The sequence below is a fragment of the Balaenoptera ricei genome, chromosome 5 (assembly GCF_028023285.1).
Source record: "Balaenoptera ricei isolate mBalRic1 chromosome 5, mBalRic1.hap2, whole genome shotgun sequence".
Lineage (NCBI taxonomy): Eukaryota > Metazoa > Chordata > Mammalia > Artiodactyla > Balaenopteridae > Balaenoptera > Balaenoptera ricei.
The window spans coordinates 38,120,582-38,140,368 of record NC_082643.1 but is presented as its reverse complement, the minus strand read 5'-3'; the positions used below and the strand labels follow the sequence as shown (position 1 = coordinate 38,140,368).

At 34.0% G+C, this 19,787-nt stretch overlaps 1 protein-coding gene across 1 annotated transcript in view; it reads right to left on the bottom strand.

Moving 5' to 3' along the window:
* The window catches only part of RBM46 (RNA binding motif protein 46), a 78,266-nt gene that overhangs the window by 17,885 nt on the left and 40,594 nt on the right, over window positions 1-19,787 (bottom strand). Inside the window, exons 2-4 of the mRNA XM_059923961.1 lie at window positions 14,987-15,148; window positions 13,690-14,157; window positions 12,392-13,174 (exon numbers count right to left, since the gene is read on the bottom strand). Coding sequence (XP_059779944.1) covers window positions 12,392-13,174; window positions 13,690-14,157; window positions 14,987-15,137 — 1,402 coding nt within the window. The 5' untranslated portion in view covers window positions 15,138-15,148. The remainder of the gene's footprint in view (window positions 1-12,391; window positions 13,175-13,689; window positions 14,158-14,986; window positions 15,149-19,787) is intronic.

Below are 19,787 nucleotides of genomic sequence, written 5' to 3'. Positions count from 1 at the left end.
TTTTGAGTTTTAGAAGAATAACTTGCCAATAATATTCCACAAGTTCACAGTCTGTTATCAAATGTTTAACACTAGCCAAGGTCAGTTTTTCACTGGGATCATGTGAAGTTAACAAAGAAGAGCAGTTAAGAGCACAGCCTCTTAGCCAACTGGGGGATCCTAGGCAAATTATTCAATCTACTGAAGCCTTGGTTTCTTCATTTGTTAGAAAAAAGAAAGTGAAGACATTAAAATAATATCTATAGTACCTCAAAGAATTGACAGAATAATGTAGTATCATGTAAAGGCATTTAGCACAGTACCTAATATACAGTAAGTGCTCAAAGAATCTTAACTATTATTATTACTAATAAAATTCATTATTATAAATAATTGGAAAAATCTGTTGTCTTGGATTTGTTTTCTGAATAAGTATTATTCTTCGATACTTATATAGCATATTTTAATATAAAAGGTACTGCTGTAGGCCCTTTACAATTTTAACTCATTTAATATATATAATTACCCTATGAGATAAATACTGTTAACATTCAGATGAGGAAACTGAAGTACTGACAGGTTAAAGTAACTTTTCCAAGTAGGTAATGAAGCTGGGATGTGAATCCAGGAAATCTGGCTCTGAATGCCATGCTCTTTTATTCAATGTGGCCTGTACTCTATACTAAATTTAAAGTACTGAACTTCCTTTTGCTGTAATTCTTTCTAAAATGCAATGTACTATTTCCTGACCCTCTCATCTCAGATTAGGTCAGGTCATGCAATTATATTTTCTCATAACACCTCATACTTCTTTAGAGTGTTTATCAGAACTGTAACTGAATAACTGTCTCCTTCAATACAATGTAAACTCTATGAAGGCAGCAACTGTGTCTGATTCACTACAGTGATCCTCAGGACTTCATATAAAGCACAGTGTTCAATACATATTTGTTGCATGAACATATATGCTAACAAGGATTAACCATCAGCCAGCTAATAAACTGAAAATGAAAATAATTAAGCCTACAGGACTGAATAATAACAAAAAGATTATTCATATGATAAGAATAAGGATTCTAAAAATAAACTTTCTAAAATCAAAGTGTGCAAAAGGGCAAATTTTTCAGAGGGCATCAAAATAACAAGGCTAATACACTCCACGTGGTGTTAAAGAAGATAATTCTGAGTTAAAATAGTCTAGTAAAGAATCTTGCTTTGCCTCCATACATTTACTTAACAATGTAAACAGGTTTAAGAGGCGCAAACTACTAGGTATAAAACAAATGTTTAAAAAAGTGTAATGCATAGCACAGGGAATATAGCAGCATTTTCTAACAGTTTAGCATGGAGTATAATCTATAAAAATATCAAATTACTATGCTGTACACCTGAAACTAATATAATATTGTAAGTCAACTATACTTCAATTAAAAAATTAAAATTTTAAAATAAATGTTAAAAAAGTAAAGGTTTTTTTCTTTTTGTACAGAGCTTTTAGTAGTTTAAAAGCTTACATGGTTCTGCATTATATTCAATCATAATCTACCTCCCTGAAACTTTCCTCTATTAGACTTAATTCCAACCCCTGGAGCTTCATATTGAAGTCTCTCTTCTATGTGACAGCTCTTCAAGCATTTGAAGACAGCAATCATATTCCTCGTGTAAATACTGCATTAATATTTACAGACCAAACAGACCTACAAACTTCAGTTGTTCACTGTCCCAACTTCTTATTACAGAGTTTCTAAGTCTTCCTTAGTTGTCAATGTTTAATTAAATGCTGGTGCCCAAAAGCAAACAAAACATTCCAGATATAGGCTGAGCAGAATAAAATTATTTGGTCTGAATACTACATAACTTTCCAATTTTGCCTTGAGTTACAGTTGACCCTTGAACAATGCAGAGGTTGGGTGCTGAGCCTCTGAGCAGTTGAAAATTCGCATATAACTTATAGTCAGCCCTCTGCACCTGCAGATTCAACCAACCTTGGATCTCATAGTACTGTAGCATTTACTGCTGAAAAAACTCCACAAATTAGTAGAGCAGCACAATTTAAACCCATATTGTTTCCAGGGTATGTATGTTAATCTGACAATCTCTAGAGTAGAATGACTCTCATTCTGGTTTTGACAAAATAATTCAGGTTTTTACTATTGGTTGGTTGGCTGACTTTCATTCTTTTTCACCTTATTTATTTTATTATAAAAGTATGTTATACAAACAGAGGAATGTATAAAATATAGATGTACAGTCAACGTAATTTTAAAAATAAAAACATGCACACACCACTCAGGTGTAGAAACAGAAGATTATCAATACTTTAGAAGTCTCTCTTGTATCCTTTCCAACTTCTCCTTTTAGTCCTTAAAGTAATCATGATCCTAATTTTTAAGTGTTAACCATTCTCTTAATTTCCTTTATAGTTTTGTCATATATTCCTTCATCCCTAAACAATATATTGTTTAGTTTTGCTTGGCTTTATTTTCCTACTCATAATTTCCCATTGCCTCAATTCCTTCAATGTAAGATTTGAATCTTTTCGTATTTTACTTATTTTTAATAAGCCACCTCATATCTTTCAGGGAGTGAAGCAGGGACTACAGTGGATAGCCCATCACAAGCAAAAAAAAAAGATAAAGGTAAGATTAATATTTTGCTTATGTCAGCCTGCCCCATCAATATGAGACAATGCTATCTCTCCCCAAAAAGAAACTGAGCTGAGGGGAAGTTGAACATCTTTCAATCTTACTCCTAACCTGGATTTTATAATAGGGCTTTAGAATGTATGTAAATTCCCTGAATTAATGAACTACATATTTAAAGAGCATCCCAGGATAAATATAATTAGATAAATGAGGCAACGACATTTGAATTATTTAGTTTCAATTTATTTATACCTCATATCTAAACATAAATATTTGTTAGTTGACTATAGAAATTTTTCTTCTCATATAAAAACTTTAAAAATAGAACATCAGACTAAAAGAACTGAAAATAAAAATTATTCCTGCCTAAAAATTCAGATAAAATCTCAAGGCAATGAAATTTGCCTTATTTACCAATTTAAATCAAAGACTGGCTGACATCAGTCTACTTGCCAAAACCTAATACGACTGATGGAAAAAGGCTGTTCATCCTCCTTCACAAGTCATGTTCAGTAACAAGCCACTCCCTGCTTGTGATAAACCACAATAAATAAAAATAAATAAGCAAGTAAATAAATAAAAATGCAAATATTTTTAAAAATCAGGAAAAGTGAGGTTTAAAAAAGACACTGGTGCACAAATGAGAAATAGATGATTGTAAAAAAGAGCAGATATCCTACAGAGTCACAGATATCCTAGACACATTTCAATACAAGTACTTAAAAATCTTAAGTCAGTAAATCATAGACTTAAGAAATAAAGAAGGAAAACAATCACAGCTATCTCATCATATTTGTAAATCCCCCTCAGAAGCCAAAAGAGTGCTTTCACAGGGTAAGTAATCCTATTTTTGCTCAGTACCTCCTCTTTCCCTCTAGTTCTTAAGAGAAAAGAAATTAACTTTCCAATGCTTTGATATCTTCATTATTTCTATACTTGATGTATCTAAATTTTACACCTAGGAATCCCTCAAGGAAACTTGATTTGTGATCTCTCAAAGAAATATATGTAGACACCTAATACACACAAGTGAGACATTTAAATGAGTAAACATTTCTGTTTGAATTATTTTGCTTTTGGTAAAAATTATAACTTTATAGTGCAGAATACAATTTTAAACCTGTTTTTCAAAGAATCATAATGGCTCACTTGGAACCTTTTAAATTCTGTGCCCCAAATTATCCAATACAGGTATCCCCCACTTTTCAAAAGTTCACTTTACACCATACATTAGTATCTGTTTTTGCTAACCAAAAGAAATCCAAAGAGGATTTTCCCTTCTATGAAAAAAGGTAAAAAGCAAAAATAGCGTTCAGGGTTTGTTTTGTAGCAAATTCGTTATAAAGGCAGCATGCAGCCTGAACATCCAGACTGGCATGGCCAAGATCCTTCCCCAAGAACTACATCAGTGCCTCAGCATCAAGCCTTCATAGCTTTGAACTGTGTCTGTGAGCATTTGTGCTTTACCTTGATTTATTTTGTCCATCTGTTAGCAAGATGTGTCCTAAGGTAACTGCTTCTTCGCTTTATGCCATTGCAGCCTACAAAAGATTTCACAGGAACGCTCTAACTTGGATACTGGGGGGAAATTGTACTTTCACAAATCTAGAACTACATATTTGGTCACCTTTGGACCAAAAATTGACATAGCAGCAGAAGAAGAAAAAGCCATAGACACATACGGCACATCTGCTGTAAATCTGTTTACCCCCTAATCTGGCCAGTAAACAAGCAGACTGGAACATGTATGCTGAAACAAAGGTAACAAGAAAAAAATTAATTTCATGGGCTTGTAGTCTTACAACAATCCACCTATAAAACAGGATTACAAAAAAAAGCGTGAAGTATCTCTAGAAATAACATCCTTAGAAAATATAACGAAAGGAAATCAAATATGCAAAAGAAAAAGTGAAGGTCAACATAACTACTGTATAAAAGAAGCTGGAGTTGTACATCCTAGTTTACAATGTTTATCTATTCACGTTTATTCTTGATTAATCTGTGTATAAAAATCAAGCTAGGGCTTCCCTGGTGGCGCAGTGGTTGAGAATCTGCCTGCCAATGCAGGGGACACGGGTTCGAGCCCTGGTCTGGGAAGATCCCACGTGCCGCGGAGCAACTAGGCCCGTGAGCCACAGCTACTGAGCCTGCGCGTCTGGAGCCTGTGCTCTGCAACAAGAGAGGCCGCGATGGTGAGAGGCCCGCGCATCGCGATGAAGAGTGGCCCCCACTTGCCACAACTGGAGAAAGCCCTCGCACAGAAACGAAGACCCAACACAGCCATAAATAAATAAATAAAAATTAAAAAAAAAAAAGCACTCCCTTCTTCAAAACTATCAGTTAAAAAAAAAAAATCAAGCTATACTGTTTAAACATGTAAGAAATGAGGGAGTTCAGAATATACTCATCAAATTATCAGGCAATACAATTACAACAGACATGTTTTCTAATGACTGCATTCCTATATGCTTTTTAACATAAAGTTATAAATAGTAGAAATCATTATCAGGGTGGTATGTAAGATTATATTTATTAAAAGCAATGCAGGAAGGTATACAGCTAGCCAAATAAATCATTTTCTTAAAATATTAATTATTATATACATATAAAAATCAATATACAGGCCATTTTTACAGCTCAAATGTCACTTGCTGTAAGGAATGGCCCACATGTAACTAATAGATCTTTAACCAAATATTACAAATTTAAGGGCAAGAAAATCCAAGTTGTTATTAACATTTTGTCAATTTAGAGATTCTAATTAGAGTTTTTTAAATTTTGTTTGCTTTTGTTTTGAATCTCCAGAGGGACGTGCACTCCTCTTAGAGGTAACCCACTACCAGATCTTAGATAGAGGATGTATCCTTCTAGGATAGAGGATGAATTGCTCTAGGATAGATAATATATCTGAAATTAACTAATAAAAGTAGATACTATATTTAATCTTAACCAAAAGGCCTGGAAGCAACTCACATTGAATAATCTTAAAATGGTTAAAAGCACAGATGATCACTTGAATAAATTCATCACAGTAAAACCATCTTTCCAAAACATTTTCTGTCTCCATTCACTAGTCCATTCATTCTATAGCACAAGCAATTGCTGTCTACTAAATAATATAACAGGAAACAGAAATAAAGGCACAACAGTGCAACCTCTACATAGATTTTCACTATTCTAAACCCCCCAAAATAAGTAAGCCTTAGAGGAGAGAAAAATCAATACAACATTGAAATTCCTTTTAAAGCCACACTGAAAAATATTTTAGGGGACATCATGTGGCAAATTATGAATTGCTGCTGACATCTAAGAATGCACATGCAAAATTTATTGTGTGGCCTTTGATACAATAGGTGAAAATTTACAAACCATGATTTTTTAAAATATTAAATAAAAATATCATACATTAAATTTATAAATTAAACAGCAGTAGCAACTATTAAAACTAGGGTATTAGAACAAATATTTTAGGAATGTATTAACCAAAGATACTAAGAAATTGTAGGACAGAGGATCAAGCATGACTAAATAAATGTATAAAGTAAATGAAATCACATGATCACATTCATCAGTTAATAACATAACTATGGAACAAATACTGGTCACATGATATGTTTTAATATGCATCATTATTTTCCTAGATTTTCTCTTACAAAAAGAAAACTAATTTCCGAACTGTTAAGTAATTAGGTTGTTTTATAAAATCTTGGTTTTGATTATAATTAATTGATAAATTCAGGGAAAGAAATAAAAAGTAATACTTGTCATCATGAAAATGAAACAGGTAACTGATTCATTTTTTTTTATCTAGTTGTTCTGCTATGAAGTGGACAAATATAAGCTTTGAATTATTATATATGAAGAAAGGAATATTAAACTGAGAAGAGTTAATTCCTACAAAAGTAGCTCTTGATTTTAAACTATTTTTAATTCAAATATCTATCTCAGTACACACACAAAAAAAATTCAAGTATTATTTTTGGTACTTCATAGAGTTTTTATCATATTTTAAACAAAACCATAATTTGGGGGATAAAAATGTCCTTAGAGGTCACCAAGTAAAACCCTGATACTTTAGAGATGAAGGCACTGAGGTCCACAAAGAGTAAATGATTCATTGCCCATTTCAAGGTCACAATTTGTTGGCAGCTGAGACTACAGCTTCTTTTACTTTTACTTGACTACTCATTACTCTGTTAAGCTTCGCTTCTCACAGCAGCAACTCCGTAACAATTACGGTCCGTTAATACAAGTGCTAGTAAGATAAGAATTATGAGTAATACCAGATGATGATCTTTCAGAAAAAAAACCTGTAAGTTTCAAGAGGAATAGAAACACATTTTCATGAACACTGGGCCCTCTCAGAGGGTCAAAGAAACATAGTTGAGTTAATGGAATTTTCATCTCACCACTTGGTCATATGAAAACAAATCAATGTATAAAATGCTCGTGCTCATCCTACATAACTAGGTGAATTTTAAAGCAAATTCAGCAAATTATTTTTGTTCTTTAAAATGTAAGTTTGAAACAATATAAAAGTTAGATCTATAATTAAAACTGGAAAGAAAAGAATAACTTTCTAAAAGTATTATTTTTCTTCTAATTATTTACAATAAAATTTCACTATAACCATTATATTATACTTAGCTTAAGTGTCTTCTAAAATTATTCCTTAAATTTAAAAAAAACTAGAGGTTTCTCTTTGTTTCAAAGCAATTTATTGGCAAATTTTTTAAATCAAAATTTTATTTTTGCATTTCTGCCCATCAATCTGGAAATAATGATAGCTCATAAGAAAAAAGCACCAATTATTTTTCAGATTAAAACTTCTCAGAATAGTATACCTTCATCCTGCTGTGTCTTCTATTTCAATAACTTTCAACCAACTTACAAGTGATAACAGAAATCAAAACCTAATCCCCTAATCTTTAAATGATATTAAAGGGATAGCAAACACAATGGCTATCATGCTTAGAATATATATATATATATATATATATATATTAAATATTTTAGCACTCAATGACGAGAAAAAAATTAAAGTTTCTGATGATGTTTGTCATTACAAAGTCAAAATATGAGAAGCAATATGCAAGTCAGACACAAAATGAATACTGAAGAAAGTACAGAAGATATAAAAAAATGAATATTCACACATAAAATGGTCCACACAAATCAGAATGGATTCATCTAAGAAAAAAATTACTTAGAGAAAAAGTAAGCACAGTCAACACAGTTGTCCTAAAAAAAAAAAAAAATCTGCAAAGTCTCAAAAAGCAGGACTGATAAAATTTCAGTTAACTAAAAGTCCACATCTTCTCAATTTCTAATTCTTAAAATCTCACTGAAATCACCAAAGCAAATGCTATACAGAACTGTTTGCCATTTAGTCACCATCACGCCGTTTTTCTAATAGGTGTTTGCTCATATTGTGCCCCTTTCTGCCCATAAACTCTCCTCAAGATTTACAACCCAGATCAGGTGGGAGGTGTCCCCTTCCTCTGTACTCCCCAAATAACCTATGCTTAGAGTTTGTGTCTTTGCCTTCTTCAGCAGACTGTGACTCCTTAAGAGCCAAAACAATGTTTTATTTATCTTTAGCTCCAGATTGCTTAGGAAAGTACAATTAACACATGAGAGGCATTCAAAACAGATTTGTTCTTTAATTAAATTTTATCAGTCATGGCCAAAACAACAGTACAAAAGTCAGATGAAATTAAATCAATGGCACAAGCTCGTTTGTGACAGAGGTTCTTCACCTCTGTTTTAAAAGTTTTAGCTGGTCATTCAAGTAAAAAACTACCACTTGCAACAGGATTACACAAACACAGAAATGAGACAAGAAATGCCTTGCCTACAGTTATTTGTTAATAAATTATTTAACAAAATGAATTATGATCACACACTGAGGCTACCTCCCTCCTTCTACTAAATATTTTCCAGGACTTTCTTCTTCAAAACTAAGACTTTCCTTTATCTCCTTGATTTTGATCTCCTAGATGGTGAAGAATCCTCCAGGGGAAAGCAGTGGCAATATTAGAAGGCCCAGATTCAAAACAGAGGCAAAATTTTAGCAAAAGCAGGATTATTCACACTGATAGTTTGCTCCATTATTAAACAGATACAAAATTATGAGATAGAAAAGGCTTATTTAAAAAGACGTGATACTGAATGACCTAAGATGTTTCCATACATCAAATATTTAGTATAGAACCTATCTCCTAGCCCCCAAGCCTGTACTCTACCCATTAAACCCAGTAAGTATCCCATTTATTACAGCTTCCTAATATAACCAGGTGATAGATAATTTCTTACCCTGCTGGTTGGGTGCTGAGTTCCCAGTGAGGTTAGGGAGGTTATTCTCTGACATTTTGAAGATGGAGACAGTCTCTATCTTTGAAGTAAAAAAAGGTGTGTGTGGGGGGGTAATTTTGGCATTAACCCCAGTTTTCACCTTTTCTTAAAATATTTTGCTTAAAATAAAGCTTGCTATAAATGGAACCAAAAAAAAAATATTTTTAAAATTTATTTTAAGGAACTATGCAATGAGAACATTTGGGATTCTAGTAAGAGCACTAAATGGTCACCAGAAGTACTCTGGGTTTAAGTACTTATATAGATGTCGGCTCTCCCTTGGAAAAAACTTCTATTTTCCTCAACACCAATGATCGTCATTTATCTAAATAAAGTCTAATTTTTTTCTCTTTTATTTTTCAGACTTGAAAAATGGCCGTGGTAATGCCAAAACAATGTGGAAAGTAAAAGCACATTCTTAAAGAGCTCTGAAATAAAAAGGTAAATGACTGTTTATATCACATACAATAGCAAAAGATCATTAAGGTAAGATTTGATAGTAATGCTCGAAATAGCATCAAAACTGAAAGGGTAATAGAAGAGTGTCAAAGCAAATTAAAAAAAAAAAAATACTACACCCAAAGAAAACATCTTAAAATAGCAGTTAAATTCACTATCTAGAAAATTAGATTCAAATTCTTCAAGAAAACAGAGGCAAAGGATGATCTAATGAACTGCATTTAAGGGACTCTAGGAACCAGTAGCAACCTCTCAAGATCTCAAAACAATCCAATGCTTGAAACATGCAGGATATATCAGTAACACAGTACCCCTTCCCCTCTAAAAACACATCACTACCACCAAATGATCTCAACCCTGAGCCATCCAGCGAAACCCTACAACCTTTATCTAAAGGAAACTGCACATAAAAAGGCATCAGCTCTTTAAAACCCAGAGGATCCAATATTAAAAGGAAAAGGTAAGCCCAAACACTGCCAACAATATTCAATCTATTCTTAACCTGCCCTGTGGCAATATGTAACTTCCTGGCTGTCTATAGCTCCTGCCCCTACTTTAATGACCTCTGAAGATCTGATATTTGCTTTCTTATCAAAGATTCCTAGACCCCTGATCTCTGATTCTTCCACTTCCTTGAATTCTCTCTCTTTTCCTGCTTAGTTGCCTCTTAACTCAAGCTTCACTCATATTTCTAGTCAATCACAATAACGATTTTTGTGGTACTGTCTGTAGACAAGGCCTCGAGCCTTGTGTTTACAAGCCCTAGTATTTAATTGAAATTTTTGGCTTATATGTGGATCTTAGCTTTTGCCTCTGATGATGAACTAAAACTGAAAAAATATATAGGACACAAATTGTTCAATTTTTTATTATAAGCACTTCTGATATAAAGTTTATAAAATCTGAAATAGAATGACTAAAGCAAACTGTCTGTGCCCTCTAAGAATTTCAATTCTTGAAGCTAACTGTATCCCTAATGAACATAATCAAGTTGGAAATGCTATAACTGAACAGGGGTTTTCTTTGGGAACTACAAGTGAATAGGAGTTAACTATGGCCCTACGACTCAAGTAAAAAACATCTTAAAAATCGAATTAAAAGCAGATGGGTAAAGGCTTCCCTCGTGGCGCAGTGGTTGAGAATCTGCCTGCCAATGCAGGGCACACGGGTTCGAGCCCTGGTCTGGGAAGATCCCACATGCCGCGGAGCAACTAAGCCCGTGAGCCACAGCTACTGAGCCTGCGCGTCTGGAGCCTGTGCTCCGCAACAAGAGAGGCCACGATAGTGAGAGGCCCGCGCACCGCGATGAAGAGTGGCCCCCGCTCGCCGCAACTAGAGAAAGCCCTCGCACAGAAACAAAGACCCAACACAGCCAATAAATAAATAAATAAACAAATAAAAAAGCAAATGGGTAAACCATGTTTAAATAGAAAATCTGACAAACTAAAAACAGTTTTAAGAATCTCGGAAATTTATGTTAAATTTGTAAGGGAAATGAATGGATATAGAAATAAAATGTTTCAGCATTACCATGTTAAATCAGACACAAGTATCTTGCTCAGCAACTGAATGCCTAATATTCCACTCCAAAAGAATAATTTAATCCAATTTGCTCTAAGAACCCTAATGTTAATCATTTGCTATCCACCTAATTTTATCTTTAACTCAGTTGTCTTTATTAAAAGAAAAATGGAAGGATTTCTATTTTGTAAATTAACAGAAATCATACCTAAGACTTTATTAACTTAGATGATTGTAAAATTCCCAAATTCCAAACTAATAATTGAGGACACTGCTGAAAAGTTTCTTGTAGGGAACCCTCCCTTCAGCTCTAAAATTCTGACTCCACCTCTTAATCAGAATCTCCTAAAAATATTCATCATAATACCATGGGAGTGGCCATGATGGATAAGCAAGTCTATATAGTGTATAAAAATTACTCTCCCTTTTGACAATGTTTTTCCTTTTCAATTTCCTTTTCTTAACAAATTTGAGAATATCAATTTTAAATAGATATAAGCTTCAGTAGTATGATTCTGCAACTATATAACAAATCAATTTAAGCTATGACTTTGACAATTATAATCAAGAATCAAGTATAATCCTTAGTAGGAGACCTTTTCTTTCTATTGGAATTTTCAATAAGCCAATATTCTTCTAATAAATATTATTTTGAGCATGAAGTAATAACCAACTGAAATCTATAGCTGCATTAAAAAATGAAACAAACTGGTGCGGGGGGAGGGGAGAGGTTAACACAGTAACAAACAGGCAGTAGGAAAACACCAGAGTGATATTACATCTCCTCCTTCACAATGCCAAATATTTAGTTAGCATATGGCCCAAAGCTTGTCTTAATTATCCCTCAAATGCATTAGAGAAACTTACTTTTTTTAAAGCATGAAATTAAAGAGAATGGTCATAAACATCTCTTAATGATGCTTTTTGCCTTTCATGAGTAATAATGACAGATTTCCAGATTGGTGAGCATAAGGTTGTGTCTACACATGACCCATCTGAAATGCCTCTGATTTTACCAACTCCCTATCCCTGCCCTCAAAAAAAGATTATTGTGTAGACTTCACCAAAGATGCAGTAACACTCTTATAAATTGGTTTAAGTAACAAATCTTGTAACTTATATAGAAATCATTTCAAATGAGGATTAGTCATTACAAAAACAGTAAACTGATGAAACAGGATCATGAACTCTAAAGTAAATCAAAACTAAATGATTCCCCCAAGTAAGTAATGTTTAAATAGCTAAATATAGGAAGTTTATACAAAAGAAAAGTCTCAACAAAATTTACCATGAATTCACAAAATTGAGGTAAAATTTATGTTAAATACTCACCACTAATGTTGAGTTCAAACGAAATGAATTTATAAATAATCTATAATAATACTTCCTAATTTCATATTCTACAATATTGTTTAAAGTTCTTTTAAACTTACCCAAATGAAGTAATGTAAACTGGGCTGCCAGTTCCTTTGCATCTTCCAGAGTAGTACAGAGTTTGTCTGGCATGAAGTAACTCTGGGATCCATTTGCAATAGCAGGAATAATGATTTTATATACCAAGAGTACTTTCCCATCTTGACTTGTTGTTGAATATAAATAATATTCTGGTGGTGCCCAATTATTTTTGTTGCAGTAATAATCCAAATGCATTACTGCAGAATTGAAATGACTGGATTTTAAAGAATACATACTAATTGGAGTAAGCTTTGTTCCAGGAAAAAATGGATAAGTGCATCTTTCAATTTCAGGGGGGCTTGGGCTATGCTGGCCATTGAGACGAGCTGGAAGAGTTGGTGGCTTGCCTAGAGTTTTGGGGTGGCTCTCTTCTTTGTTAGCAAACACAATCAGGTTTTCTGAATTGGGGCTAATCTGACCATTAAGATGCTGTCTCCAAGTGTTTTCTTTATTTACAGGTTTTGCCAGTGTTACCTCAATACTTGCTCCATCAATGCATTTTCCATTCATAAAAGACATAGCAGCCACTGCATCTTCTCGGTTGAAAAAGTGAACAAAAGCATAATCTCTAAGTTTCTTTACTCGTTCAACTGCACCAGGTTTGAATTTACTGAATTCTACTTTAATTGTTTCCTCTGTAGTTGAGATCATTAAATTTCGTACATAGAGAACTTTAACTCTCTGCATGGTTTCCTCATCAACCTCTTTCTCTGGGTCAGCCCAATCTACCTGAATGGTATGGCCCCACAGTTGGAAGGTTCCTGTAAAAAAGAATAAATTAATTTGAAGACAATTAAAACAAATAAAAGTCAAAATTAAGTAAAACTGTTTCTCCAAAGAAGCAGAAACTCAAATACATATCGATATAATTGGTCAGCATTAGTTTCCTACTCACAAAATAGTTTTTACTAAGGCAAACCTAGCCAGAACTTATGGTGAAATTAATTTTAAGAGTCAAAAGAACAAAACCACTTCAAAGATGGACCTTTATTAGAAGAATTAGGTACTGTCCTTTGTATTTTTATCCAACAACAATTAACAGCTAAATTAAAATGTATACATTCAGTAAATCAGTAAATTATTATAAATAATGACTCATAAGATCAGCTTCATGTCTTTTGGAATCACTTGATTTATTTTACTTCCTTAAACAATCTCCATTCCTCTTTAAGGGCACTACATATTTTCATAAATTGATCTATGAGGTACTGTTGTCTGTCCATATGTATAGTAAGGTTAACACAGAAAAATAACCTTTGAAAAAGTATAAGTTTACCTGGAATTAGTTTTCGCCTAGCCATAGCAGCAGCTCTGTGAGATTCATATTCAACAAATGCAAAACCGCGATTTTTTGTCTTATCAGTTGCGCTTGGGTAAACAATGACATCTACAACTCCTTCTGTAACTTTCTTCATTTCATCCAAGATTTCTTCCTTCTTCTTTTCCTTTGGAATAGCTCCAATAAATAATCTGCAATTATCCAGGCTTACGCACACACCAATAAACTTCCCTGGTCTAATCTCATAATTATTAAGAATTCTGATGGCTAACTGGGCTTCTTCTTTTGTAGTATACATCACAAAAGCATAACCTCGATTTTCACCACTAAATTCCATCATAAGTCGAAATTCATATATCTTCCCAGCTCTTTCAAATACAGGAACTAACTCATCTTCATACATATCACGAGGTATTTTTCCTACAAAAACTTCACAGCCTCTAGGTGGAGGTGGACCTTCCCAACCTGAAAGACAAAAATAAATAAACAGACAAATAAATTCTAATAAGATATTTATGTTCACTATTCAGTAATTCATTCCACAAATTTACTGTGAGCCTTCTATGTGCTATGCACTATTACAGGTGTTGGGGATACAACAGTGAACAAACTAGAAGCCCCCTTCCCTCATGAAGCTTATATTCAGCAGAGAAAGGAGACGAGTAATAAGTGCTATGGAGAAAAATAAAGCCTGAATGAAATGAGGGAATGAGCCTTGAGGATATATCAGAAAAAAGAAAAGCAAGTGCTTTTTATATTAGTTATATTAGAACAACCAGAGCATGCAGGTCTGTATAGGAAATGCATACTTGAGGGAGGAGTAAAATGGTAGCCATCAATGCAGTCAGAGGCCAAGATTTTCTTTAAAGTCTGACAGAAAGTTAATTGGAGGGTTTGAGCAAGGAAATTGTACTGGCTATTGGTAGAAAGGCAAAACATTATATCCAATAACCTGTTTGCATCTAGTATAAACAGCACTCCTCTACTCACTACTCTCACATTCCTCCCCAAATGACCTCCCCTTTCATAGCTAGAGTACCCTTTCCTGACTGACCTAATCCTGACTTCTTTCTCAACTGCTTCTTAAACCAAGAGGAGAGTTAAAAAATGTAAGGGAAAGACATGCATAACACATATGATCTACCTCTTTTCCCTCACAACAGTAAAAATGATTGCTGACGTCTTACAGCGGTTACAAGGAAAGAGCTATTGTTTGGGATACTTGTGGAGATATATACCTGATGTAAATGACTACATTAAAGATTCAATTTTTTGAACATAAACAAATTCACACCTGGAGGCGGACCACCAAACTTCCTTTGCCCATTTTCTTGAACCATGTTGTATCCAGTCTTTTCCATCAAAGCAAGTAATGCTGCTTCATTCTGAGTACCAGTTCGGACTTTACTGTATCCATTTGTTCCATCTGTATTTTCTTCATTCATGGTTGCAGCTCCTAAAGCAAAGTTTAAAAGCAGTGTTTATGACATGGAGCACTAGGAGGAATCTATGAAGCATTTCTTTGAGTAGCAAAAAACCAAGGATAGTTGTGGCTGCTACATTTGGTTATCACTGTAGCCCTGCCCCCAAAGTTCTTCGCTACAGTGGAAGCTGGAAACCTCTTAATGTCTCTGATCAATTAAGCAGTACCTTTTTAAGGCCTAAGCTACAAAGAAAGGAAGTCAAAAGTGAAAAAGAGAAAGGGAACAACAAAAACAAAAGTGGGAAAACATAAGTAACTGAAAGGGAGTTAGAGGAGAAAAAAGCAAGCAGAAGTAGTAACAAAGTATTCAGAAATTATAAAGTGATAGAGCTAAAATTAGGTGACCTCCAAAGTCCTTCCTAGTTTTAAAATATCTGAGTTTTTCTGAGTGATGAGGAATACAGCTACAAACACATCCATATCATACATATCACACCCACACAATCTTTTTACAGTCTTTAAATTTCTTTCCAAGCAATCCTATTGCATCCAATGATGTAATTCTGAACACAGCAGGAGAGTAGCTCATGCACCCATACAGCTTCTACCTGCCATCTACCTCATTGCTTTAAATTTAGTAGCCCAGTGTTCTTTATTAAACTACTATAAAGTAACTTAATAAACTACTACTTTATTAAACTACTATTAAAGTCATTTATCAAACTGCCTACTGAGTTTGCCTAACGAGCACTGAGAATGAGATTTTCATTTGGCATCCTGAATTCAAGAGATCCAGAACTGAATGTCATTTTATCTTCCAAACATGTTCCTTCCTGTTTTACCTGACTTCCGTCAATTCATCCATCCAACCAATAAACGGCACCACAAGGAGTATGTATTACTCCTTCTCCAAACTGTCACAACCAGAAACTTGGGACTTAACCCTGAGTCCTTCCTTTGACTCACAGCTATCAGTCACAAAGACCTGCATATTTTCCCTTTTAAATATTTTTTTTCTTTTCTTTTGAAGGAAAGAATTTTTATTTTTTATCACATTTAACAGTTCTCAATAACTTTGAAATAACTCTATTATGTGCAACATAAAATTTTTAAAATCTAAAAAAAAAGAATGCTGTAAAAATAAAGACATGAACATCGTGTAGAACCAACTGTAGACCTTGAATGTAACCCTACAATACATATTTCTTACTTCTTTTGGCTGAATTTTTCCATGTAAATTCTACCATTTCAAAATAAATTGACCTCCTTTCCTTCAGCTGATGAAGCACGTAATTAATTTCTACTTTTCAAAAATGAAATGCATTTGGTAAATGTACCAGCAAGAACTGGTTCTCATCGAGAGGCAACTGCCATATAGAGATTACAAGCACATATACACTACCAAATGTAAAATAGATAGCTAGTGGGAAGCAGATGCATAGCATAGGGAGATCAGCTTGGTGCTTTGTGTCCACCTAAATATTTCTTGAAATCAGTCTTTTCCTGTCTATCCCCACAGCCTGTTCTCAATTATCGCTTACTTGAATTAGCATAGTCGTTCCTCATTACTCAGTATCCATAGGGGATTCCCAAAGATACCAAAACCCACGTACGCTCAAGTCTCATAAAATAGCATAGTAGTTGCCTATAACCTATGTACCTCTTCCCACATACTTTAAATCATCTCTAGATTACTAGAACACCTAATAAAATGTAAATGGTATATGAACAGTTGTAAATACAATGCAAATGCTATATAAATAGTTGCCAGCATTCCTGGCAAATTCAAGTTTGGGGAACTTTCTGAAATTTCTTTTTTCAAATGTTTTTGATCAAAGATTGGTTGACTCTGCAGCTGTGGAACCATGGATACGGAGGGCCAACTATGCTAGGTTCCTAACCATTGTTCCAGGTTTTAGCCTTGTCTCTTACAAACAAAATCTCCACAATGCTGTCAAGATGATATAAAATATGTATATGACTACTTTAAGCTTCTCCTACAAATCAAAACTAAGGGGAAAAATGGGTAAATTTATTTTTTAAATCTTAGAGTCAAGAAGGCCCTGCTAAAAAATAAACAAAAAGCCTCAAAGAAAAATATTACTAGATTATTTATACTACCTAAGTATTAACTATTTTGAAGGCAAAAAATACCACAAAACTAAGATGGAAAATCACAAAGAGGGAAAATGATCTGCAACACAACATAATAAAAGGCTAATTTCCTTCACATAAAAAGAGCAGCATGGTGTCATAATTGAGAGCAAATTCAGGTACCTAAACGACTGCTTAAATGTGAACCCTGGTTCCTCCCCTTTACTAGCTATGACTTTGGGGAAGTTTGGCCTCAGTTTGTCTCTAAAAGGTAGATAGTAACAGTTTCTACTTCATAGAGTTATTGTCAGGATTAAGCATAAAGTGCTTAAAATAGTATTTTGCATATAAGCACTATAAATGTATTTACTATCTAATTAATATAATACAATATATAATTAATAGTAATTTCTAATAAAATAATACTGTTGTATAATAAATTAATAAAACAATAAAAAAACAAACTGCTGACCAGGGACTGCAAACTCAAATTTATTCATTTATTCAAGAAATGTTTATTAAGGACCAACTGTGTGCCAGGCACTATTCCTTATGTCTGGGATACATCAGTAAGTAAAAGACCAAAATTCCTCCCTTGTACAGCTTATACTCCAGTAAGGAAAACAAATGATAATACAAGTAATATGTAAATAATATATGTTAAAAGATAACAGTAGGGGGAAAAAGAACAGAGATAGGGCACATGGGTGGGGAAGAGGTTTGCAGAAGACAGGGTGTAATTTTAAACAGATAACCAGCATAGGCCTCCCTATAACATTGAGGAACCTAGCCATTGCAGTTATTTGGGAAGAACATTCAACACAAATGGAAAAATGAGGACAGAGGCCCAAGAGTAGAAGTATGCATGGCTCATATAAGGTACAGCAAGGGGACCAGTATGGTAAAGCCAAGAGAAGAACAGTGGGAGATGAAGTCAGCGAGGTAACAAGCTGCCACATCCCACAGACCTTGCAAGTCAGGTGCCGAAGGACTTCAGGGTTTATTCTGAGTAAATGAGGAGCCACTGGAGATTCTGAGCACAAGGGTAATATGATCTTTCATTTTAAAAGGAACACCTGGCTATTATATTGTTCTACTAAGCAGAGAGAACTGCACAAAGTTGGAAAGGGCTGAACAGAAGGTATCTTCCCGCCAAATTGAAGTATTCAAATACAGGTTGGACATGATGGAGAGATTCAAACAAAGGGTGCATTGCTGGACCATGTGGCTTTTAACGTTCCTTCCAAAATTTAGTACAAAGAGAGTTCACGCGTAGACCCTGCCTTAAAAGGACTTACAATCCAGGAAAGAGTAATATCATCATCATCATCCAGTTAGGTGCCTTCTATGTTTTAAGCCTGCATTTCAGAGGGCATTATCTCTACAAGAGATTCATAGTTCCTTGAAAACAAAATGTTGCAGGGTTTAAAAAAAAACTGGAAATTCAATTTAAAAAACAATAATAAAAACTGTAGAGACCAAACAAAATACCTGCAGACGTTCTGTGGTTTAAACTCTGGGCTGCATAAGAGCAGAGATCCCACCTGCCTTGAACACTTTCCCTGTTACCCACCACAGTGCTTGGTACACAGTAGGTACTCAGTAATTATTTGTTGGATGAAGAATCTAACAGAAAATTCAAAAAAATTCTTAACATAACTTCATACACTTTGGGCAGGTATGCATTAAATTGTAATGATTTTTTTGAGGAAAATTTGTTAATATTTATTAAAATCTAAAATGTACATATACTCAGTAATTCAATTACTAAGAAATTAACCTACAGGTATAGTTGCACAAGTATATAAAGATATATGCACAAGCATGTTCACTGAAACATTGTATGCAAAATAAAAAATCTAAAAACTATCTAGTTGTCTACCAATAGAGGAGTGATTTAAAAATTATGGTATAACTACACAATGGAATGTTATGTAGTTATTAAAGAATGTCATAGATTTGTGTGTGCTGATATGGAAAAATATTCAAGAAATATCACATGAGAGTAAGTTGGAGAACAATACATTTTACTATATATCAACTGTGTGTTTTGTTTAAAGATATATATGTATATACTCACAGATGCTTGTGAATACAAAAATTAAGGCATACAATTTTGGAAAAATTTACAAGGAACTTTAACAGTAGTTATCATTGGTAAGTAGGAATGAGGAGTTAAGGGACCTTAATTTGTCACTTTTCTGTGAATATCAAGAGTATGCTACTTTTATTAAAAGCAGAAAGCCCTTTCAGGGATTTCCCACTCTTCCGTAAAGATAAAATCTAAACCCTTTTTTAGAAAAGTCATAAAGGTCCTTTCCTAACCTGGCCCACCTACCCCTCTCCAACTTCATTTCTTACTATATGTCAACAACAACACTTATCTAGTTGCAATTTCGCAAATGTGCCATGTTCTCATATACCAGCCTTTGCATAGGCTACTCCCACAGTCCTTCCTCACTTTCTTTGCCTTTCCCACTCTTAATATTTTCCAAAAAAACCCCTGTCGACCTTCCCTTCTCAACACTAAATTAGGTACTGTATTCCTTTGTACTGCTACCATCTCAGAGTGCTGGGC